This window comes from Betta splendens, chromosome 16 (assembly GCF_900634795.4).
Source record: "Betta splendens chromosome 16, fBetSpl5.4, whole genome shotgun sequence".
In the NCBI taxonomy this organism is placed as follows: Eukaryota; Metazoa; Chordata; class Actinopteri; order Anabantiformes; family Osphronemidae; genus Betta; species Betta splendens.
The window spans coordinates 11,917,183-11,941,505 of record NC_040896.2 but is presented as its reverse complement, the minus strand read 5'-3'; the positions used below and the strand labels follow the sequence as shown (position 1 = coordinate 11,941,505).

Below are 24,323 nucleotides of genomic sequence, written 5' to 3'. Positions count from 1 at the left end.
GTTGAAACGCCACTCAAAACGTCCCGTGCATTCATTGGTTCAGAAGCCAAAACAGTGACCGTTTGCATGTCTGGTACCCGCGGAAGTGTTAGGAGTATGAAGGAGATGTTGTTAGTTTGCGTGAAATGCGTGAAACCCTTCGATAGTTTGTTGTAGCTTTTGTGCAATCTTCGGTATTTTGTTGCAGAAACAAGAAAAAAACGGTAAGAACGAGGTTGTGAATGAATGGCGTTCGCGACTTTACTGCACGATAATGGGCAGCCAAAGTTAGCTAGTTGGCTAGCGTGTTAGCGTTTTTCACGATAGCCAATGATATGTAAAGGTTTGGTGCCGTAGACTGTCGCTGCAACAGCATATGACACAACCACACCGTTTCTTGTCGTTAGGTACATGCATTTGTTTGCAGTCAGAGTAATGTGGTTTTATTGTCGTGGAGGTTTGAGCAGGATGTTGGAGTGTGGCATGCTGGAGCGGGACAGGAAGACTCTCCAGAGATGCCACAAGGACCTGGGCAAACAGCTGGTGGTGGACGAGGCGCTCATCCAGGCACTGCTGGCAGACAACATCCTGACGGAGAGCATGGCCGAGACGATCATGGTGTGTGGGAAAACTGTCACTTTACTACCGCTTAAGGATCAACCATAGCTGGTTCAAGCTTTATGCAAAACTTAAACTTTCACGCTGACACGAACAGCTGAGGGAGCGCATGTGAACCCATGTCCAGTCAGTGATAGAGGCCAGTTTGATGAAATGCATGAGTTGGACTGTGGGAGACAGAACAGCTGGTGGATGAGAAAACAAGAGCTGTCAGAGGAAGTATGAGCAACACTGGTGGATAATGGATTGATCCATGGCCTGTTGTTAATGTGCTTCATAATAAGGACATTCAAATACGGAAACAGATTTAATGCCTGAACACTTTACTACAGTAAAGTCACGTGTCAGCATGTTCCTCCACCAATTCTTTAGATAGAGGACCACCGAAAAAGTATGGGGAAACTTCTGGTACAATATAATATTCATCTGCATGGAATTCCTATTGTAAAAACTGTAAATTAATTTAAATTTGTCAAAAAGAAAGAAGACCATGTGAGAAAGGACAGAGGCAGCTTCACCAAACATAAAAGATTAAGATTAAAGGTTTAAAATGCTAATCTAAGTTTATGAAACAGGTTTGCTCTCTGGAACATGTTTATGATTATCATCGAAGAAGCCCCAAAGGCATCTGTCTGATTTTGTGTTATGGAGACAAATCTGAACTAAATGATGTGACAATGGGATTCTCTCTCTTTTCGGGCTATTACATCTGTATTAGGCTGTCAGGTTTAGGGCTAGATATAATCTCTGTCTGTGATTTATTCTCCACTTTAGGCCGAGCCAATTTCTCAGAAACGAAGCTTTCGTTTGATACTCCTCCTACCAAAGCGAGGCCCCAGAGCCTTTAGCAGCTTCTGTTTAGCTCTACAAGACACTGAACAGCAGCACCTTTGTGACCTGCTTACACAGTCAGCAGAGAGAGATGGCGAAGAGGTGTGTGTAGAGGTGAGTATCATCACACATGCGACACAAAGGTGCACACAGCGTCAGGCTGGCTGCAGGTGTTAGACTGTTCCCTTGCCTAAAACAGAATTGAATGAAGTGAGCAGAGTCTACAGTCTCTGTCAGGTTCCAGAGTTGTCACTTCAATATTGATACAGTTACACATCTCTTCACTCTAAGAGTGAAGTAAGCAGCACCACATAGTTCAGCTATCAAGACATTCACCTTATGTTAAAAGAAAAGTCTCTTTGTTGGCAGTTGTTGTATCACTATAACAACAAATAATACAATTTGTGCTTTATTTTAATATTTCAGAGAGCCGTTGCTTCTTCTCTTCCATTTCCCACACAAGAGAGTATTCCAGCCAAGAGAGCACGTACACATGGTGAGTCATCTTGTATTGTGATGTGTGATTCTTCTGTTTTTGTTGAGATTTGAGGTTGTCTCCAGACAAAGCTGTTTATTTGTTCAGCAGCATTTTGGGAGGGGTAATTCTACATACCTTAATACAAAAACATTCTGTAGCTGCTGTACGTTTGACTACTTTGTGTCTTGGCCACGCCCCAACAGTGACTCACTAGCACACAAAGCACAATTGTCATGCCACCGCACACGGATCTGAAAACTTGGCATTGTCATTTAATTTTTTTAATGGAGTTCAATATCTCAATCGTGCATTTGTTTGTGTGTTTGTCAGATTCCATGGAGTGTAGTCTGGACGCTGATAGTCCCATCAACACTCCTGTGCTCCCTTGCACTCCTGACGTTTACCTCTCTCACTGTCAGCAGGTAAAAGTTGTCTCCATCTGGTCAGCTCAGTTTGCACAATGTTAACTCTTTTGTATTTTACCTCATAAGAAGTACATCAGTTAGATCAATTCGTCATTATGTTTTTCTATGATCCATAGATGCATTTTTATGATTCCTCAATTATCTTGTCTTTTCTTTTCAACTTCTCCTTGTCAGGCTTACAAAATGAGTTCATCTCCTCGTGGTTTAGCCTTGGTGATTAGCAACGTGACGTTCGACACTCGTGCTGCTCCTGGACTTGACCCCAGGAAGGGGGGTGAAGTTGATGATGAAGTCCTCAGGAAAGTCTTCACGGAGCTGGACTACACAGTTTATGTCCACAGAGACCTCACTGCTCAGGTAGCACAGGGCACAGCAAGTAAAATATGTGTTACTATTGTTATATTTCTAGCAATCCACCTGCATTTTTAATGATCAATCTAGAAAAAGAGACTTTGATTTCAAATAATGTATATATTTTATAATGGTTATGTTATACACACACACACAAACACACACACACACACACACACACACACACACAAGAATTACTTGTGAACAAACAGGACACTGTAGACACATGGTGTTTTATGTCACTCACAGTTTACCGTTTTTATTAATCTGTGCACAGGACATGAGGACATGCATTGAGAACTTTTCTCGTGAGCCAAACCACAGAACGGTGGACAGCTGTGTGCTGTGCCTGCTCTCCCACGGAGTGGAAGGAGCGGTGTATGGCACAGACGGACAGCTTTTGCAGGTGTGTTGTAATGATTTTAATTGAGCCTGTTATTGGTGTGTTTTGTAAAATTTTTAAATAAACTGAAACCAATTAAAGATGCATCACCTACTTACTGAGATCTCAATGTCACATGGTCTATTTCAGCTGGACTGGGTATTTGAGGCATTCGACAACGCACACTGTCCTCTCCTTCAAAACAAACCAAAGATGTTTTTTATTCAGGCCTGTAGAGGAGGTAAGACAATCAAACCTACTGTACAAGAGACTAATGAGGACTCCTACCATCAGTGATTCCTTAGCCTGTGTTTGATGTACAGTTAAATGTCTCTCAGCAACATGCCCACCTCTTCTAAGAGCAAGAGACAAGGTGAAAGCTAAGCTGTCTCTCTCTGTGGTAACGATGTTGTCTGTTTTTAGTCTTGTTACTGGGGCAGCTAACCTGCTGCTGATGATGGTATCGCAGGTGCTGTAGATGGTTAGAGTCAGAGGTTAGCTGATGATGCACCTGACAAAGTTCCAGACCTCTAAGGATGAATCTGCCTCACAGCACCACAGAGCTGATTACAGAGCTACAGTTTAACCAAAAGACCATGATCCAATCCTGAACATTTAAAACAGCCTTGTTTCTATTAAGCTAAATATTTAAAAAAATTTTTTGGTTAAGTTTAAATCAAAGCTTTCCTGTCGTCCAGAGGAGATGGACTGTGGAGTGGAGAAGACAGATGGACCAGCGAGAACCACCTCACCAAGCTGTGAACAGCAGGATGCTGGGAGGGAGGGCTCAGACTTAACAGAGGGCCGAGACATTGGCAGGCCCAGAATTAAACTGCCCCAGCGATCTGACATGATCTGCGGCTTTGCATCTCTCAAAGGTCAGAAACTTTGTAAGTTTTTCTTTTTGCTATTCTGTGTTGAATTCTTTCCATGACATTTACTTGTTTGACATTAGGGGAAGAATATGAGAATGGATTAAAAAATAAATGACACCTTTGTCAGTCAGTCCATATTTTCTACCTGTCTTTGTAACTTGTGTGCAATACTGAATTAAAAGTTCCAGGAAAATGTTTATTTGGATAAAGCTGTTTCTATCTGTACTTTGCCCTTAGGTTATACCGGTACATTCAAATCAATTTAGAGTTAACATGTTTTAAGGTGCAGTGTTTTCTAATTATACCTATGCAAATACTGGTTAGCCTCTCCTCTGTCTCCACACTGCTGCTGATGCATTTAGCCTACATCATGTTTATTTTTTCCACCTCAAGGCACAGCAGCCATGCGAAACACAAAGAGAGGATCCTGGTTCATCCAGGAACTCAACACAACACTCCGCCTTCACGCCAAAGACATGCACCTTGCAGACATCCTGGTGAAGGTAAACCTAAGTATACTTTCGTTGACTGTGTGCACAACGTTAAACACACCTTTTTAATTTGTTAACCTTAGTATTTCAATATTCTGGGAATATTTGTCTGTAGGTCAACGGGCGTATCAAGGAGCGAGAGGGTTACGCCCCAGGCACCCCGCACCATCGCTGCAAAGAGATGTCAGAGTTCACCAGCTCATTGTGCAAAGACCTCTACCTGTTCCCCAAGTACCAGCCCCAGTACTGATTTGCAAACACGCACTTGAACAAATCAAACACTTATAGACCATTCCTTGCATTGAAACCTTTGAATAAGGGCACACAACTGGTCATTCCTCAGCAACTACTGCCACACACGCTCACATTCTCCTGTTAGAGCTTCACATCCTCATCCATTCATTCATTCATTTCATGTATATATTGTTTCCACAGACCCATTTGCACAGACTCTCACACAATGTGCAGCGTCTGAGCACACATTTGCCACGTGTCTGTATCAATGCCAGTGACAGGGTCTCCATGTTAATCATTTTTAACCTTTAGATTTTGTTTTCTGACAGAAGAGGTACCTTGAGGATTCACCACTCTCTCTTTTTAAACAGAATTTTGTACACAGATCTATTTTTGTGCCTTTATTTTATATCAAATAGTTTTATAGGGGTTTAAATCCCATTGTCTTTGTCCTTTTTGTACAAGTCTTTGTTGCTATACATTTTGATCATCTCTTGGTTTTTAGCACAGTCACAGACAGGGGGCAGCACAGCAGAGACAAATAACATTTCTACTACTAGAGAGTAATTATACTTAGTTCATGCACTTCAAACAAATCTTTACTCTTATTAGTACACTTTAACCTTTAGTGTTGCTGCATCCAGTTACAGTGAAGATTATACTGTAAAAAAATGCAGGTTCTGTTCTCATAAGCCAAAGGTTTAATATAGGCTTATTTATTTTCTTACATAGATTGTTGCACAAAGAAGAAAAAAAAAGCATTGATGACAGTTTTAAAACTAACGTCTTTTCTTGTCAGTCATTTCACTCATGTTTGTTCATTTGACCTTCAGCTTCGTAAGAGCACCAACCTAAACCCTGCAAATCTCTCCTCATGCTCGCTGTGTTATTGTAGATGTGTCCCTATCAGGGTGGTGGGCTGCCAGGGGAATGTGGTGCTGCCTGTCGGGTCATACACCTACTGTATGAACTCTGACCTTTACTCTGACTCTGACTCCTAATAGTGTTTCTCCCTGTGTGGGCGTTTCACATTTAGCTACTACCAACTGTTCTGATCCATACTGTATCAGACACAGTAAGGATGGATTTTTTTTGTATTTTACTTGTCTTCCATTGACAGTATGCAGTTTTCTATCTGGCCTGTGCCATGTGGGAATGTTTAATTAGACACATTTATTACCATGGTGGTGCTTTCGTATGATACTGTGTCACTTTGACACCCCCTCTTCCACACAGAGACAGAGCTTGTTTAGTTACAACAGTGTTGTAGTAAGAAAGAAACATATGGAATATGAGGTGTAAACCGTACTCATAAGAAGCATGGAGTTTACCCTGGTCTGGCCTTGGATTAGTATGAAAGGGTAACTCACCTGCAGAGTGAGAAGTTGGCTGTGCTGCCAAAGCTGTGTGGTGCAGTGGGGCTGGGAGGGGTCGGGAGAGATTTTATTTCTGTCAACACCAATGACTGCCAAATGTTCTATACAATAAACAGACCATGGTTCAAACACGTGGAGGTCCTTTTTTTATTTTATACGTGTGTTTTTGAACATTTACATTTTCTTGTGTTGCCTGCGTTTCTGCTTGTGTTTCACTCCTTCCACTGCGTGGAGCCTGTGCATGCGCGTGCATCATGGCGGCTGCTGTGCATGCTCCATTTTACTTGATCCTCCTTGTTGCTGTGTTTGTGTGTGTTGTTCTCAGGTATAGTATAACTGTCCTGCTCGTCTGCTGCTCTCGGGTCCCTCCTTGCTGCGACTGGGGCCTGTGTATCTCTGACACCGCCTGCCGCCCAGTGATAATGTGTATCAGATAGAGGCCCGGGCAGCTGTCCGCAGTCATTCTCTCCTGACACACGCACGCTGGCATCCAGTGTAACTGTGTGATTAGGATGTTATGCGCTGGCGTGTGGACCACAAAGCAGGGCGGGGTTAAGGGGATCTGTGTGTGTCTTTGTGGTTGTCTTAATGGCCGCCTGCCTCATCGGCCTGAGAGGAGGGACCAGAGGAGAGACCCCGCCAATGAGTTGGAGACGTTTGGATTAACGTCTCTGAGTGGACGCGGCCTCTGTGGGGCGGCAGACCATTGGACCCCCGAGCTTTTCATCTGCTCGTGACTGATGTATAGCACATATCCACTTCTGGGTATCCGAACCTGCTGAGGTTAAGTAATACGCAGATCACTTTACGGCGCGGTGCGCTTTCGGGGCGTCTTTGCGTGGGAGGGCGCATTCAGGGTGCCTCTTCTTTCGGTATGGAGGCGCATGTGAGTGTAGTGGGAATCGCCGTGCATCATTGGCTGATTGGGTGCGAGCTGTCGTGGGGGTGTCATGTGCACCTTTCTTCTCACGTTGCCGGGGCAGCCCTATGGGGGGTGCCCTTCCAACCCCCGCCACCCCTGTCCAAACAAGCACAGTTCATCTAAACACACACCTAATAGCCGGCTGAAAGGGAGGGTGCTGCTAAGGGCAACAAGTTGTGTGTGCGCGTGTGTTATTAGGTGTCTGCAGTTCTAATAAAGGAAAGCGCTGCGTCCCTCACTACCTCAGCAGATGGCTTCGCTCTGCTTTGTCTGCCCGTCTGATTTCTGTCTCTGTGTCTGTCAGCCCTGTGGTGGAGCTGGATGGCTCCCAGCCTCTGGATCTTCTGGAGCAGAACTTATTCTGGAAGGACATCTGGGTTGTTGTTTTTTTTTATCTTAACTCTTATTATTTCTATTGAACACGTGTTTTTGAATTTTTAGCAGATTAAGAGCAACATGTTTGCGTGTTTGTGTGGCCTGTTGTGAAGTGTGTGTGTGTGTGTGTGTGTGTGGATAGAAGAGGTAAATAGTGTATGGTGTTGCCAACACCACTGGAAATGCTGGGGTGTCCAGCGTGGTTATTCTTGGATCAGTGACAGCGTGTCAATGGCTGCAGATGCGTCGCAAAGGAAGGCTCTGAGATACCAACAGACCCTGGTAGGTCTCTGCACCTCCCGCTACCTGCTGTCTCTCACACCTCCTGTCTTTCCCCTCGTAAAATGCCCCTTTACCGGCTTGTCCCTCATCTGTCCGTGAGCACGCCGCTCATGTCGTTTTCTCCAACCGTCCTTCACTGTCCCTAACTTACTCTCCCTAATTCACTCATTACTTTTCTTCCACCACCAGCTCCAGGTCATTTATATTTATCTGTCTCGACCTGAGCTTTTTATCTGTCGTGGTCCGCCGCTGCATCACACTAAATCCTCTGAAAGCCCTTCATCTGAGTCAGTCCTCTTCACCTCGGCCGTCTGCCTCTTCTTCAGCGAGATTTTATGCAACATACAGTAATGTCAAGTTGTTTTGCTGTTTTCTTTTTTTGCACAGGGCTCAAACGTGATGAATGAAGTGCCATGACTGAAATACACAGGAATTTAGGATTTATCTGGATTTAGACTTTATCTTTTACACTTGACTGGGTTTTGCATTGCACAAAATATATTCTCATACATTTAATCTTGTGCGACCTTCTCCATCTCCTCTCTGTAAACCTCCTCGAGCTGCAGCCTTGTAAAGTCATTGCTGTTTTCATGTGTTGGTGGATATAAATACCTATATACAGGAAACCTGAGCAGACAGGTTAAATGTACTTGTTGAGATGAAGTCATGTCACTGTGTCCTCTGGTTCATCTGCTTAAATGCTTATCCTCAGTGATGGTTTTCCTCCCAGTAGCAGCTTGTTTTGCCTGATTGGCCTTTTGTAAACCATTGTTTGTCCTGGAGTCACGCGTATTTAAGGACATTATTGACTCAGCATCAGTTTTTTTCACTGTGCAGTTTGAAGTGTTGTGTTTATGTTGAGGATTGTTAGAGGTCAGCTTTCCTCAAAGCTGTTAGAATTTGTAATATGAAAGAACAGCCAGATCTAAGAGCAGCTGAGGTTGGAGCGTCTGTGGTGCTTAGAGCAGCTTGAGAAACTAACAAAGTGAGCAGAAGGATTGACTCAGTGTCAGTATCGCTCCGTTCTCGTCGGAAAAGGTGGACAACTGCCCAAGGCAGAATCCTCGAGCCTCTCACAGGGACGCGCTTCAGATATAAATAAGAAATCTCAATCAACAACACTATTTAGAGGCTTAGTATCTTTCTGCAAAGTCATACATCTCTCAGGTGTGAAGTGTGTGTGTGTGTGTGTGTGTGTGTGTGTGTGTGTGTGTGTGTGTGTGTGTGTGTGTGTGTGTGTGTGTGTGTGTGTGTGTGTGTGTGTGTGTGTGTGTGAGAGGAAATTAGAGCCTTGGATTTGAGTGTATGCGTGCAGCTGTTGATAGATTATCTTTATATAATTAATAAATTGATTAGTCATTCAACATGTTTGGCACAGATGTGTTTTATTCTTTTACCATGATGAAAGAACGTGTACACTAGCTTTTATAAAACCTACAGCAGAGGTGTGTTTAGGGTCATCGTCTCAGCTGTCATTCTACTAGTTGTAGTCGCTATAGATTCTTCTGAACAAACAAGTGATGGTCTAAAGTCCATCATGAAGACAAGACGCGTCACAATACTGTCACAGGTGTGAGATCCATTAAGCTATGGTAGACAACATAAAAATAAAGTAAAAATACAATACATACAGAATTATTTAACAATGCCCAAACATTTGACTGGGTTTGACTTGACTTTGGTGATTTATTAGCTTTAGCTGATATTGATGTTTTATTTATGGTATAACTGGATTAAATGGGAGTAAAATGGCAGTTTGTGTCTGTTATATTGTAATATCAATAAAAAAACTGTCATATACCTGTTTAGATAAATTATAAGATACTTTGTATAATTGACTTTTTTTTATTAAGCGCTGCTATTGGCATGTATTTTTTCGAACATCTAAAACAAATCGATTCCAGTTTTTACCCAGAAGTGCAGACATTTGACGCGCTGAGCGCCGGAGTAAAGTCACCCCGTCGTCGTAGACACTGGAGCTTCACAAACAGGCAGCACAGTTCCTCCTGTGGACTTCTGTCACGCTGAGCACCGTAGGCACATACCTTATGGGTGTGTGGGTATCGATACTGTGTCACTATCAGTCAGATACATTAACATCAAGGTCGCTCGCAGGGACCAGTCTGAATCTGTGAGAATGTCAACAGCAGGAAAACAAATCTTGTAAGTCTGACATGTTACAAGCTACTAAAAAGGATAATGTTCACCTGGCAAAGGTCTTGCAGACTGGAACGACCGGGATGCAGACGATTAAGCCATTAAACAACATTTGATATCGCAGTCACTTGATGTCCTTTTAATTACAGAGGTGGCAGTAGTGTATTAATTAAAGCATTAGTTGTTACACTGCACAAATAGCTGCAAGGTGATGCAGAATAATGCTGCGCTTGCAACGCGGTACCGATAACTTATTGTTTTAATGTAAAGGTTAAAGCCCTCCATCTGTCTGTGCCACCGGTCTCCTGGGAGAACGGGCCGAAGGAGGGACAAACAGAGAGGGAGCGCTGCGGGGAAGTGTGTCAGTGAACATTGGGTCACACTCCTGCTAAAATTATCCACGAGTAAGGTTTCACCTCGGGGGTTGGATTTGGAAGCACGGGGTGAGAGGGAAAGTTTGACGGGGAAGAGTGACGCAGAAAGGTGAAAGTCTGCACACAAGGGTTCAATCATAGGTAGGAAAAGAAAAGCTGTGGATACTGCAATATTTCATTATAATGCTAGAAAATAATTATTATTTATAGACACCTATTACAGTTCAATAACACAGTGAAATCATTTTGGACCTGGACTCAGTAATTTCCAACTGACTTTGTTGTTCTTTATTTTCCCAAAGCACAGAATGCACCAGCGTACTTAAATGTTAAATTCTTAAAATATACAGTACACAAAGAAAGAATCTGTTTAGTTGATCTGTGAGAGGAAGAAAAGTTTCAAACTGTTGAATAAAATCAGCTTCTGAACCGTTCTCAGATCGTCCATGTACCTGAAAATCAAATGAGCTTCGCATTTATTCGTTTTTTATTTATTATTTGTCAAACCTCATTTCCTGCCTGTAGCATTCATCGGGCCAAACACAGGAACCCTCTGAACAAATATTAGTCCATCATATCCAAGCATAATCACACTTTGTTTTCCAACAAAGTGCTGAGAATGAAATCCAATCTTGTCATTTTCAGGCCGGTAGCAATGCTGCGCACTCATGCGATGAAGCTTTCGCTCCCTGTTCGCCAAAATAAAACGCAGCGTCCACCCAGCTGACTCAACTCTGCTGTGTTTCACAGATAAATGCAGGCGACTGGCTGCTGGGACAAAACCAGCACTCTGGTCCCCAAAGACCCATAAAAACCATGTGAGAACCGCCAGTGACCCACTTTAAGTCAACTAGACTAAACAAAGGTGAAAAATGGAGCCTAAATAATGATGACGTTAGGAAGAAGCGTGATGATCTGACATAAATCACTGCTGGTTTAGAGGCTGCATTTATTGTGTGCCCTTATCGATATCTTACTTCAGTCAGGTCACAAGTGATGCTGCTTTGACCCGGAGGCCGACCGGGCTTTGGTAAAGCATCTTATCTATGCATGACGGCACCTAAACTATAGCGTCTCGTGCACAATGTTAATGTGGTTGTGGTGTCCATTCAGTCAGCAGGTATTATTTTCATAACTTCAGCCTGTGTGCTGGCCTCCCGGTGTCATTCATGATCCTGCTGCAGGACCTCGCTGGAATCTGCTGGATCGGCCTCCTGACTGAGAATCCACCCGCTGAATTAAGAGCTGCTGACAATTTATTGTCCGGCCTCAAGTGTCTGCATTAACCTCTAGCGCGCTCCCTGTGTGTGTGTGTGTGTGTGTGTGTGTGTGTGTGTGTGTGTGTGTGTGTGTGTGTGTGTGTGTGTGTGTGTGTGTAGCTCGTGCAGCATATGCGTGCGCCTGCACCTGTCAGTCACTGCGGTCTACACTGTACACAGGTAGCAGGTACAGTCGGTCCGGCCGAGACAGGAAAGGACAGATGTGAGACAAAGATACCCAGCGAAGGAATTCCACCAAATCTAAGACGAGGCACAAAGTGAGCAGCGACCTGCAGGGAGAACAGCTGCAAGCATGAGGGAGCGGATCAACACTTTTGAGACAGTTCTGAACATAGATCAGTTTCTGGTAAGATCCATTATCTTCTTCAGAGGATGGAAATGTTTGCTTCCTAAAGTCAGACTGATGCATTTATGACTTCAACAAAAGTCACTTTTTGTACGTCTCCTGCTCACTTTGGCTTAAACTGTTAACCAGCACTTTGGAACAAAGTAAATAAATTTGAACCAGCTTTAGAAAAGGATAAAAAAGATCCTCCAGTTATTTTTTTATTAGAATTAATTAGTGTAAATCAGAGCAGGGGACTCATACATAACACATGGAAGTTTAGTGTGTGGTTTATTTTTCTCCCTTGGCCGAGCCGATGTGCCTTAATTAGAAAACAACAGCTTGAACAGTGTTTGGATGAGCCATGGAAATGTTATTGTGCTGGTTAATTAGTGTATGCATATGCAGGAATGCACCCATGGAGCGTGTGTGTGTGTGTGTGTGTGTGTGCGTGTGCGTGTGCGTGCGTGCGTGCGTGCGTGCGTGTGTGTAATCTCCTGATATATCTGTCAGTGAGTGGGTCAGATTCTATCATTAACCTTGTGATACAGTACAGGGCAATATTGTTGTAAGGCCTCGCTCTCTCTCTGTCGCTGTCTCTCTCTCACGCACTCACACACACACATGCAGAATTTGAGCATTTGTAAACACCATAAACGTACTGATACTGTCTTCGCATGCCTAAACACGAGCGTGTGTGCATTTAGCATACACGGTGCGGGCTGCTTCCCCTCACGGCTGCAGGAATGTGTTATGATTTCCTTTAATTAAATCTCAAAGTCACACTGTCCTTCAACTTGTGCATCTTTTAGCGGCTCTCACTATAACTGAAGCTCCCTCTCATTCGCCCTCGCTCGTGCTCTTGAAGTCGTTTCCACCATCTTGACCATGTTGTGCGTTGCATTGTTAGGGCAGCTCATAAAGGGGAGGTGCATTATGGAATTTGAGGCTCCTAACAGCTCTCTGGCATAATTTAGCACAGGCTCCGTGTTCTTATTAAAGCCACGTGAGGAGCGATTTGCAATTTGCCCATTTTCCTGGTCCCGTGAGGCCACAGTAAGTTCTTAGAGCAGGAAACGAGCCATGGGGGTGTATGTGTCAGAGCCGGGCAGCAACGCCCGACTGCTCTCATTTGTCCGCAGAGACAGAACTAAGCGCAGCCATCAGGGGGTAAAGGGTCCATTAGCGCTGGGTGTGGAGAACAGGGGGACGCATCCTCTGGGGTCCTCCACTCACCGTGGGAAGGTCGCGGAACACCTGTAAAATCCGTGTGAAAGTCAGCCTCGCGTGGCCGCGCGCTGACGTGAAGGTAAACACAACGACGGCGCCGTCACCTGATGGGGATGAATGGCGCTGGTTGGGGTCGTTCTCACGCTGTCGGTCGCCATCGTGTCCTTGTGAGAACTTTACCTTTGCTTACACTATAACTACACTTATAAGAATACTTGATAACTTGATAAAGACCTAGTGTCTATTATACTTTATATTATTCACATACAAGAGCCTCAGTACTGTTCAACTGAGGATAGCAACACACAGACCACTTCTGTAATTGAAATAAAGAGATAAAGATAAAGATTTTGCCTTTTGTTAAGATTTGAAATGTCTCAGAATGAATGAAGCGCTGGGTGCTAACAACAGAAGCGGTGCTCATTGAGGGAGCAGGTGCAGGACAGGACCTTCCTGTTACTGTGCCTGGTTCTGATGGTGCCTGCTGCCAGGGCCCGTTTGATGATGCTGATGGATTAGGGCTTTGGTGATAATGTGCGGGGCAGCGGCGGCGGCGGCTGCAGAGCGGGACAGGAGACAGAACAGGGACAGAGCCGCTGCCACGCCATGCTGAAGACAAGTGATGAGGACCAGGTAACCACATGAGAGGACACGGGGCGACTTAATGAGACGCGCTGGTCTGTTGGTCGCTACAGGTTTGAATTGATTATTCTCAGATCAGTGTTCAGTCTGCACTCTTTTTTTACCATTTTTTCAAGTTTAGTATTAAATTTAATGGGAAACCTGCAGTAAGTCTATTTATTTATTTATTTATTTTATCACAGAAGAAGCTTTTTATCATGTAAAGTTTAACAGATAATGTGTTTAAACCTGGAAAGTTATTTTTTTAAGACACTGAAACGAAGACGAAGCATTTGACGTTTACACTTTATTCGGACTTATTTACTGTGGATACAAGAGAAACCCAAAGGAGGTCATTTAGTTCATTTATTTTTTTACCCAAGATACTCTCTAATCAACACTGATTTTAAAAAATTATTTTAAATTTAACCAAGGTCAGCAATTTCATAATTCAATTGATCGCTTCACATTTATCTGATTTTCTGACTGTGACCAGGCACTTCCTCAGCCCCCTATTTATCGCAGCCATTCCTCATGCAGTGTTGCCTAAAGGCTTGAAGGTCAGACACAATAAAGGCCTCTGTCCTCAGCCTTTATAGATTGAGTCCCTGAGTCTAGTACGTTGACATATTAGCAATAATAAGAGGTGAACCACGGCCTGAAGACTAAATAAACAAAAAAAAATTGTGAGGTGGGACGCATGCGATCCGCAGGTTCCGGTTGCACCTGGAGCTGCAGCGTTTTACAGCTTCTACAGTTTTAACGAGTGCAGCGCAAGCGGATCACACTGGATCACAGCCCGGCGTCGAGTTCTCCGATGTGTGTGTGTGTGTGTGTGTGTGTGTGTGTGTGTGTGTGTGTGTGTGTGTGTGTGTGTGTGTGTGTGTGCGTGCGTGCGTGTGTGTGTGTGTGTGCATGCATGTGTGTGTGCGTGCGTGCGTGCGTGTGCATGTGTGTGCGTGCGTGCATGCGTGTGTGTCGGAAGGGAAAGATGTGGAATGTCCTCTCTTCCAGGATCCCTTCCTCTGGCTCCCCTCCAGCCCCTGCCTCCTCTCAGGGAGGGGTTTTTCCAATCTCTATGCCCGTTTTGTCTATTTCTGTCTGCCAGAGTATTCAGGTTGGTGTGTATCCTTTACACACACACCGCACATTCCTCATCTCTTTCTCGTTATCTCAAGACTCTTCTCACCGGATCTAGTTTTATCCTCCTCCCAGGTCTCAGTTGTCCGCTTTTTCTCGGTGACCCCCCCCCCCCTTTTCTCTTGTCCACCTCCGTTTCCTCTGAACACCCATCAACCACTGGTTTATTCCCAGTGTGTTCGCCTCCTGCTTCACGCTCGGTGTCGCCCCTCCTGTTGCAGCTGTACGGCGAGTACAGAGAGCAGCTGGGGAACTTCGCCCGGCGCGAGGCCGCCCGCCTGCTGACGGAGAGGCAATGGAGGCGGGGGGCGGGGGGCGACGGTGCGGCCGCCGGCCGGCGAGGCCCCAGGCGCTGGCACCACCACCACCACCACCACCACCACCACCACCACGTGACCTTGGAGTCGCATCCCAGCCACACCTCTTCCACCAAGAAGCCGCGTCCCTACTCCAAATGCCAAGGTGACACATTCAGAAAGCTCCAGGTCGATGCTAGTGGTGGATCCTCTGCCTAAAGTAGCCACAGCCATGGCTTCATACCTTCATTGCACTGCCTTGCAGAGCGAGCAGCACTTATCTGATTGGTTCGCTTCCCGGTTGCTTAGCGTGTTATAATTTTACATGCAACACGATGACCTCATAAAATATGATGCAGCGCTGTGATTAATTAGGCGTCGCCTCGTCTCAGGGCCTCAGTGCTGCACACTCCAGTCAAATCTGTATTTCAGAACTGGATATACCTGTACTTCATCATTTTATATGTACAATATGTTTGCTGCCCTGCATCAGTAATCACTCTATGTTACAATAACTACAGCTGCTGTCGCTAATTACGTCTGGGTATAAATGGATTCAAGGTGAATCGTCCCTTTTCTCTCTCCGCCCCAGATTGTTTGGCACGCGTGCGGCAGTACATAGTGACCAAGATGGGCGAGGACTGGATCTTTCTGGTGCTGCTGGGTCTGACGATGGCGCTGGTCAGCTGGAGCATGGACTACGCCAGCGCCAAGAGTCTCCAAGGTGCGCGAGGCCGCGCGGAGCCCTCGGTGCGAGTCAGTGCTGCGGGTCCTCATTGAGCTCCTCCTCTGTCTCTGTTTCGGCCCCTCAGCCTATAAGTGGATGCACGGGGAGCTCCGGGGCAACGTGCCGCTCCAGTACCTCGCCTGGGTCACGTATCCCATGATCCTCGTCGTGTTCGCCTCGCTCTTCTGTCACCTGGTCTCCCCGCAGGCCATCGGTACGCTCTCCGTCGCCTGTCGGCTCCTCTTCCCTTCTACAACCAGTGATTTCCCCCCCTTTTGTCAGTTCTCGCCCTGGTGCTCCCTCTTTCTCGGCATCCCTTATCTGTTTCTTTCAAGGCTCTGGCATCCCGGAGCTGAAAACCATCCTCAGAGGCGTGGTCCTGAAGGAGTATCTGACCTTCAAGGCTTTCATCGCCAAGGTCGTTGGCCTGACGGCTGGCCTGGGCAGTGGGATGCCGGTGGGCAAAGAGGTACAGTGTGTCCTCCTCCCGCATCCATCGCCGTCATCCTCACCTCTCTCTCCCTCCGTTTGTTTGTCCGTCACTCCTCTCCCCTGCTCCTCTCGACGCTCGGGGGATAATAAATCATCCTCTGTCACGTTTCGCCCGTCTCCCTCCGCGCGGGACTGAGGCAAATTATTCAATCATTCAGCAACTGAGTACATGTATTTTTTCCTTTTATAGCAGCGCAGCTACGGTCACGTCCGACAATTACGCCGTGATTTATCTGTTCTGATCCAGCACGTCCCAGTTTAAGCTCCCTGTTTTACAGCCAGTATCTGTGTCTGTGTCAGTACCTGTGTCACTGATGCCGTCCGTTCGCCTCCAGGGTCCGTTTGTCCACATCGCCAGTATCTGTGCTGCAGTGCTGAGTCGATTCATGTCCATCTTCTCTGGAGTCTATGAGGTAAGACAAGGCCCTGACACCACACACTACATTACCCAGAAGGCTCCATGCTACAGCCATAAATGATGATATGCTTTGTTGGAGTAATTAAAACTCTGCTCTTAAAACATGCCTGTTGATCACCGTTAAACAGTCTAGTATTTGCTTATTTTCTATTTACTGGAAGACACTTTTGTTTAAAATATGCAAAAAGAGATTTCTCATCATGTCTCCATCATTGTCTAAAATCCTGCTAGACCATGATGAGGAAGTGCGACCCCTGTGCTCGTTGTCCTTTCCCATGTGTACCCCCCCCCCCCCTCCCTGTTTTTCCAGGGTCTTTGTTTTGCCCCCCCTCCCCTCGCACCTCGTCTGTGTTTGTGTCTCACTGTATTAATAGTGTGACAGTTATGGCTGGCATGTGTTTTAACAGTGACCTCCCATGTCCCTGTCTCCTGCTTTCCCCATTTTCTCCGTCCCCGCCGCCCCACGGCCTCATTCATCCGTGCTCCTCCGCCCTCCTCCTCCCCGCCTGCCTGCTCGTGTGCCCGTTAACCACAGAATGGCTCCCATAACCAGGACCTGCTGGTGTGTGCGTGTGCTGTCGGAGTGGCCACCTGTTTCGCTGCCCCCATTGGAGGCAAGTCTTGTCCTGCTCCACCTACTGTACCAACACACACACACACACACACACACACACACACACACACACACACACACACACACACACACCTCCTGACTCCTGCAGGCACAGGTTTCTGGTCGGCTCTGTAATGACACAGATGCACTGCACAGGGTGAATCTGAGCCGAGATCAGAAATGAGTAAAACGCTTCGACAACGCTGATAATTAGCACAGCTCGGCATGAGGTCTGGAAAACCGAGGCGGCCAGCGTACGAAAACCCCAACTAATGATCAGATTAATGAGACTGACCAGAAACACACTAACAGTTGTCTCTGGTTTGCATGTCAAAACCTTAAATACAAAGGCAAGCCCGTCATTACACAGCTCGTATCTGGAGGCCGTCATCCATCCCTTCACTTACTGTACCAGATGCTTAGCGTCTGGCTGAACCAGGCTGCCGTCCCTCTTCCCGGTCCTGATGCTGGGCTGTGCTTCCTGACGAGCTCCCGCTGAACCCGGTGAACTCGCCCCACCGTTTGCCTGTAACCCAGCGTGACCCTTGAATTACGAGGCTCTTTGTGGCGTCAGACGTCTTTTGAAGCCACGACCTTCGAGTCATTTTGAGTCACGGATAATAAGAATGTATCTTTGAGACGATGACGCAGCGCATCGCAAAGGACGCTCGCCAGCTCGTCTCTCATCACGAGAAGTTAAATGGAACCTTCTAGTTCAAGGTCGTGGGTAATCAGTGACAGTATGCGTCCGCTCTGTGTAATGTTTGCTCTGCAATCAGTTGCAGGGATTTGTCTCCAAGGACGCCGTGACCACGCGCGCCGCTTCCTGATTGCTTCATTACTTCGTCTGCGTCTCAGTCGCATGTGCATCCCCTGCTTTCTGCTCCCTCCGCGTGATCTCTCCCCTCCTCTTACACTGTTATTTGTTCTCAAATCTCCGGTGAGCATTATTTATTCACTTTATTCCCTTTCACTTCCCCTCTGTCCCCGTGTCTCCATCGCCTCATGCGTTTCACCCCTCATTCTCTCCTCCCTCCCGTCCCGTCCCGTCCCCTGTGTTCTTCTCTCCCACTCTGTTTTCTGTGTCAGTAGAACCCTTACGGTTACACAGACATTCTGACTGTGGGCTGTGCCGTGGGGGTGGGATGCTGCTTCGGCACTCCTCTTGGAGGTACTGTACAACTTCCACTCTGCCGCTCCCAATCAAAACTACTGCACTAAACATCTGGATCAGTGGCTGGGCTTAGCCACTGATCCAGATTATGGCTTTTCCACTGTTATTTTATTTACTCACATGCTCTGGAAAACTCATTTAAACTCAACATTATCTTTTGTTTGGACCAAGGTTTAGATGTTTATATTTGTTACATTAATCTCTGATATTCATTTCTCTTCTCATTTCATAACATTCAGGAAAATGTCTCTGATGTTTATTTTATTACTTTACATATTGATCATGCCCCCGTGTGTGTGTGTGTGTGTGTGTGTGTGTGTGTGTGTGTGTGTGTGTGTGTGTGTGTGTGTGTGTGTGTGTGTGTGTGTTAAAAAGAGAAGAAGTGACTGTATTTATTCCCTGTGGTTCAACTGTTGTGTATAATTACACCCTTAGCCTCAAGTGTTATGGTCTCATTTTTGTCTCGTTCTCTCCCTGTCTGTCTCATTATCCCTCCTCTTCCTCTTCTCCTCCCCTCATCTCATCTCTCATCTCCGTGTTCCGTCCTCTCCTCCTGTCCGTCCTCCTCCCTCGCTCTCCGCCGCCACCAGGGGTTTTGTTCAGTATTGAGGTCACGTCTACCTATTTCGCGGTGAGGAATTACTGGCGGGGATATTTCGCCGCCACGTTCAGCGCCTTCATATTCAGGGTGCTCTCTGTTTGGAACAAGGATGCGGGTGAGAACCGGAGCTCGACACAGAAAATACTGCTGTGCTGGCGCGTTGCTGAATGTGCTAAAAGACTAATGTCTCAAATCATCATCTGCAGAATGTAAATTCTGCTGCCTCTACTTTTATTACAGTTTATTCAAACATTTGCACAAAAGGAACGTTACACTTCACGGCTAATTTGACAAATACACGTTGTTTCTGTTTGTCATAGTCTGAGTATGTTTCTCTCTCTATCTCAGTCACAATCACAGCTCTCTTTAAAACTAACTTCCGGATGGATTTCCCCTTTGACCTGCAGGAGCTGCCTGCGTTTGCAATAATAGGGTGAGAATATTCATGAGTGATTCGAGTGTCTGTTTTCATCAATGACACTCCATAGTTACCTGTGATAATGCTTTGCTGAACCCGCCTCGTGCTGTAGGATCTCCTGTGGCTTCCTGGGAGCCTTCTTCGTCTACCTGAACAGACAGGTGGTCCTCTTCATGCGACGGCCAACGGCGCTCACCCGCTTCCTGACCAAACAGTGAGGACCCCCCCCCCCGTCCTCCAGACATTCTGTTCCCAGGACCTCCGAGCATTTGCACATTGAAATCCAGCTCCTCGTAACGCATCCGAGCTCCACTCTCTCCGAACTCATCAGTCTCACAAGACCGACTGAGAACTGAGACAGCGGAGGAGCTTTAACAACCAACCGACAGTTATTCGCTCAATGGGAAGATTCACTTATCGCCCGAGACTCAGCAGTCAGGGAACATTAGACTTCGCCATTAGAGAGCAGCAGCACGAGAAATGTAGAATCAGAGACTCTTGTTTCACTCAGCAGCGTCAGACTTTTTGCCGTGGTTGAAGTTTGTGTGTTTGTGTGTCTGTGCACAGTCGACTCATCTATCCAGGTGCAGTGACGCTGATCATCGCCACTATCACCTTTCCTCCTGGATTTGGTCAATTCATGGCTGGAGAGGTTAGACACAATTCATGTCACACTGTGGCCTTCATTTTTAATGTGTTCATTCAGAGATATTCAGACTCTGTGGAGTCATGAACCTTTTTATGCTGCACTGGATTTACAGGATTTGAGGGTTATTGCTGCATAACTACCACAATGCCTAGTTTCACTTCTACAAATGCTTTTACCAAATCAGAATTATTATCATGATTCCTCCCTGGTTCATGTGTTTCCACCGGCAGCTGATGCCCAGAGAGTGCATCAACTCCCTTTTTGACAACTTCACCTGGACCAAAATCTCAGGGTCGCCTGTTCCAGCCAGCCTCGGCCGCTCATCAGCATGGCTCCATCCTCACGTCAGCGTCTTCGTCGTCCTCCTCCTCTTCTTCATCATGAAGGTATCTCTCTCTCGCTCTCTCTCTGCCTTTAAACACACGTGGCAGCATCAAAAACCAGTGGGATTGGTCTCAGTCCCACCTTGATCGTGTTTTCGTGCTGCAGTTCTGGATGTCAGCAGTTTCCACCACAATGCCCATCCCCTCCGGCGCCTTCATGCCAGTGTTCATATTAGGTGAGAGGATTTTGCAACGCAACAACAGCATTTCGCTGCAGAGGTGCAGCTCGATTTGTCAGCGTGTCGCATCTCTGTCCTGAAGGAGCTGCGTTCGGGCGCCTCGTGGGGGAGATCATGGCCACTCTCTTCCCGAATGGAATCCTGTTTGATGGGATAGTCTACCGCATCCTGCCAGGAGGTTACGCTGTCATTGGTCAGTCTATTAATCTTCAGTTCCCACAGCCCCTAAGACAGAATGAATGGAGAAATGAAGGAATGTTTGATCGTCACTGTTACAGTTTTATAGTAAACCCACTTCTGCAAAGAGTAAATAGCCATTTTAAAGACTAAATAGCTCAAATAACCCAAACAGGCGCGGCAGCGATGACCGGCGCTGTCACGCACACAGTCTCCACTGCTGTAATCTGCTTCGAGCTGACGGGTCAAATCTCCCACATCTTACCCATGATGGTGGCCGTCATCCTGGCAAACATGGTGGCCCAGGGTCTGCAGCCGTCTCTCTATGACTCCATCATCCAGGTGAAGAAGCTGCCCTACCTGCCTGAGCTGGCCCTCGGGCACATCAGGTGAAGCCACAACCAGTTTATTTCATTATACGCCCGTCATTGTAGGACGTGTCATTTACTGTGTGGTCTCTCCCCCAGCAAGTATAACATCTTTGTGGAAGACATCATGGTGCGGAAGGTGAAGTTCTTGTCTTCTCAATCCACCTTTCGGGAATTAAATCATCTACTAGAGACAACAACCCTAAAAACCATCCCGCTGGTGGACTTTAAAGGTAGAGACTCAGGGGTCATCATCATCATCATCATCATCATCATCATCATCATCATCATCTTCATCATCTTCATCATCAGGTCAAATAACATGTCAGACTCTTGCCCTGCAGAATCCATGATTCTTCTGGGCTCCATCGAGAGGACCGAGCTCCAAGCTGTTCTGGACTGGTGGCTCTCGCCGGAGAGGCGAGTCTTCGAGAGGGGTCAGAGGTCACCAGGCCAGGGCTCCAAAGTCAGCTGGGAATCCTTCACCTTTGTAGACGAGGAGGGAGGAGAGGAGGGCGCTGACAAGGTACAAAAAAACACGCCGTAAATAAATGACGCCGGCGTAACTGGAAAGTTTGTCCGTCTCAAACGCTCATGATACGCTGGAACGCTGCGCCCATAGACCGCCCCAGTGCAGGAAGAATGCAACGGCCCCGTCCCATCCCCCCGACCTCAGGAGCTCGCCGCTCACTTCACGGGCTCAGGTAACACGGCTTTGCACCGCACACGAAGATAAGTTCACCCATCAAATGTCACTTCCTTTCTCCTCTTACACGCGTTGCCAAACCGTGTCCTCAGACAAGCACAAGCTGGCGTCCGTCAGGAAAACCCTCCAGAGGCTCTTCTCCTCCACGTCCTCAACAAGCCAGACTGATACGCAGGTACTAATATCAAGCCTGCAAGCGGCACATGGCAGCTTGAGTTAATTATGCTAATGTAATGGGAGGACTTTGACGTGAGAGGCTGGACGTGACCACCAGGGGGCGTCTCACCATCATCTGTGACTGTTTACACTCACTGTCCATCATTTCTTTCCTTCCCTGTTCTCACTCAGGAGACCACAACTCCTCCGCTGACTGACACCCTGACCCCAGAGGAGGTATCGTACTTTTCTGACGCTGCCGCCGAGCAATGAGATCATCTCATCCGCCGCTGATCGATAGGTTGAAACTCTGTAACCCGCCCCACTCAGTCCAGCTGTCTGTCTTGTGCTCGGTGATCAAACAGATCAAAGCCTGGGAAGAAGCAGAGCTGGACAAGCCCATCGACATGGAGCACATTCGCATAGATCCGTCCCCGTTCCAGCTGGTGGAGAGGACGTCTCTGCACAAGGTGAGGCCTTGGCGTCGAGTCATTACGTCTACGCACATTCAGCGTGGAATAGTTTGGTTTGTCCAATCCGGCTCCTGTGCAGATGAAGCAAACATTGAACCCTTTCAAATGATGTGACAGTACAATACATTCAACGCTGACTGGATGTGCTCCACTCTCTCCTAACTCAGACACACACTCTGTTCTCCCTGCTGGGTCTCAGTCACGCCTATGTCACCAGTATTGGAAAGCTGGTGGGTGTCGTGGCACTGAAAGAGGTACGGTTTGCTTTCCTTTTTGTCATTTCTCATGGTTTGCTTCTGTACCGTGGCACGAAAGCGGGTCGTAATGAGCTCACGTTGTGGGCAGTCGTTCCGTGCAACACGCTTTATGCTCCGATTCACGTGGGTTGTTCCATTAACCGCCCTCACGACTGGTAATAATGCCACATTTTCCCATCGTAGATATTTGCAATGTGGTCTCGTGTTCCAACAGCTGCAGAAAGCTATAGAGGGCTCGACCCGCAGCGGGGTGAGGCTCCGCCCCCCTCTGGCCAGCTTTAGAGATGCCAGCAGGAAAGCCAAGAAGCACCAGCCTCCCTCGTCCACCGCCTCCTCCCCTACGAGGGACAGAGACCTGTGGGGGGAGAGCAGCGCGAGGGAAGGGGAGCCGGCGCGGACGGAGTCCAAGGAGGACGCCCGGGTGAAGGCGTCCCCTTCCAGGGGAGCTCCGGGGGGGGGGGACAGCGCCCCCTCGTCCCTCGGCAGCTCGGGAAGCACCAGCAGCGGCTCCGCCGCCAAGGACGGCGCTAGCGGTGCTGCCCAGGAGCCAGCGTCCCCCTCCACCTCCTCCCCCGCCTCGGCCTCACCCCCTGCCCCCCGTGCGTCACCCACCAGCCACGTCCTCACACTGTCCTCCTTGCAAGAGGAGAGAGAGAGCGAGGAGTCGGACGAGCCCATATAGTGGCAGTGCATAAACAGACTCCTATCTTCTTGTGACGTCGCTCCTCCATTGAGGAATGGCGCCGACCTCACAGACCGTCAGCTCTGAGTGAACAGGGCGAGCTGGCGCACACAAAACTGCTGAAACTTGTAGTACAGGACGTTTTTATACTCTGATGACAATCTCAGCTTTTTCACCTTTCAGAATCTCAGGTGCCTCCTGCGTCTTTTGATTTGCAGACAGACAGTCCAGCGTAATAACAACGCTCAACGTCCGTCCACGTCTCACATACCAGTGTCTATTGACAAATGCAAGAAATCCTAATTGTATTCTAATGGGGTAATATTTTAATCAAGACCTAATTAGTTTGATCTACTCAATCACACTTAGTATCCTGATTGAGGTTAATTTGAAATTTAAATTTTACCTTCTTATATATTATAATTTTATTTACAGTATGGTAAATTGTCAAATCACTAATGCCAGCCTGTAATTTTTTAAGGTAATAAATCTTCTTTTTGTCTTCTATCTAATGACATTGATGTACCTTAGAGTTTACCTCTAACCTCTTTAGAATTCATCACCAGTTTTCACGCATTTCTGTGACCGTTGTGGCTTTTTCTTTCTCTAGTGGAATGCTAACAATCTTGCCCACATGTCGCTGATAGACACACTGCGCGGCTGAGAACGCGTCGCCTTTTCAGCATTAGTGTTTCAGGCTCTGAGGGCCAACGTCTGCGAATAGACAGACACATTTGTGCTGTGAAGGTCAACGGTGTTTACAGCCCCCGATGCCTGTGCAGGTTTAAGAAACAAGCAGCCAGTCCCT

At 46.9% G+C, this 24,323-nt stretch overlaps 2 protein-coding genes across 3 annotated transcripts; both read left to right on the top strand.

Annotated features, from left to right (window-relative positions):
* Positions 1 to 45: 45 nt before the first annotated feature.
* Positions 46 to 6,090, top strand: casp2 (caspase 2, apoptosis-related cysteine peptidase). 2 transcript variants are annotated; one of them, XM_029129036.3, is made up of 11 exons: positions 46 to 203; positions 437 to 597; positions 1,372 to 1,542; positions 1,855 to 1,924; positions 2,237 to 2,328; positions 2,506 to 2,688; positions 2,960 to 3,088; positions 3,215 to 3,305; positions 3,763 to 3,954; positions 4,333 to 4,442; positions 4,546 to 6,090. In XM_029129036.3, the coding sequence occupies exons 2-11, from the start codon at positions 448 to 450 to the stop codon at positions 4,678 to 4,680; spliced, it is 1,323 nt and encodes a 440-aa protein (XP_028984869.1). In that variant the 5' UTR covers positions 46 to 203; positions 437 to 447; the 3' UTR covers positions 4,681 to 6,090. The 2 variants fall into 2 exon arrangements, with proteins under 2 accessions (XP_028984869.1, XP_028984870.1); XM_029129037.3 differs by having other exon boundaries at positions 3,763 to 3,942; positions 4,546 to 6,087.
* A 203-nt stretch (positions 6,091 to 6,293) lies between these two features.
* Positions 6,294 to 24,022, top strand: clcn1b (chloride channel, voltage-sensitive 1b). Its single transcript, XM_029128921.3, has 23 exons — positions 6,294 to 7,619; positions 14,968 to 15,208; positions 15,635 to 15,766; positions 15,855 to 15,983; positions 16,105 to 16,238; positions 16,597 to 16,674; positions 18,385 to 18,463; positions 19,057 to 19,182; positions 19,416 to 19,500; positions 19,598 to 19,699; positions 20,053 to 20,137; positions 20,365 to 20,520; positions 20,624 to 20,693; positions 20,779 to 20,889; positions 21,049 to 21,262; positions 21,341 to 21,474; positions 21,586 to 21,767; positions 21,864 to 21,945; positions 22,040 to 22,122; positions 22,296 to 22,340; positions 22,469 to 22,573; positions 22,744 to 22,830; positions 23,048 to 24,022. Exons 1-23 carry the CDS (start codon positions 7,569 to 7,571, stop codon positions 23,513 to 23,515), a joined length of 2,979 nt encoding a protein of 992 aa, XP_028984754.1. The 5' UTR covers positions 6,294 to 7,568; the 3' UTR covers positions 23,516 to 24,022.
* Positions 24,023 to 24,323: the final 301 nt, after the last annotated feature.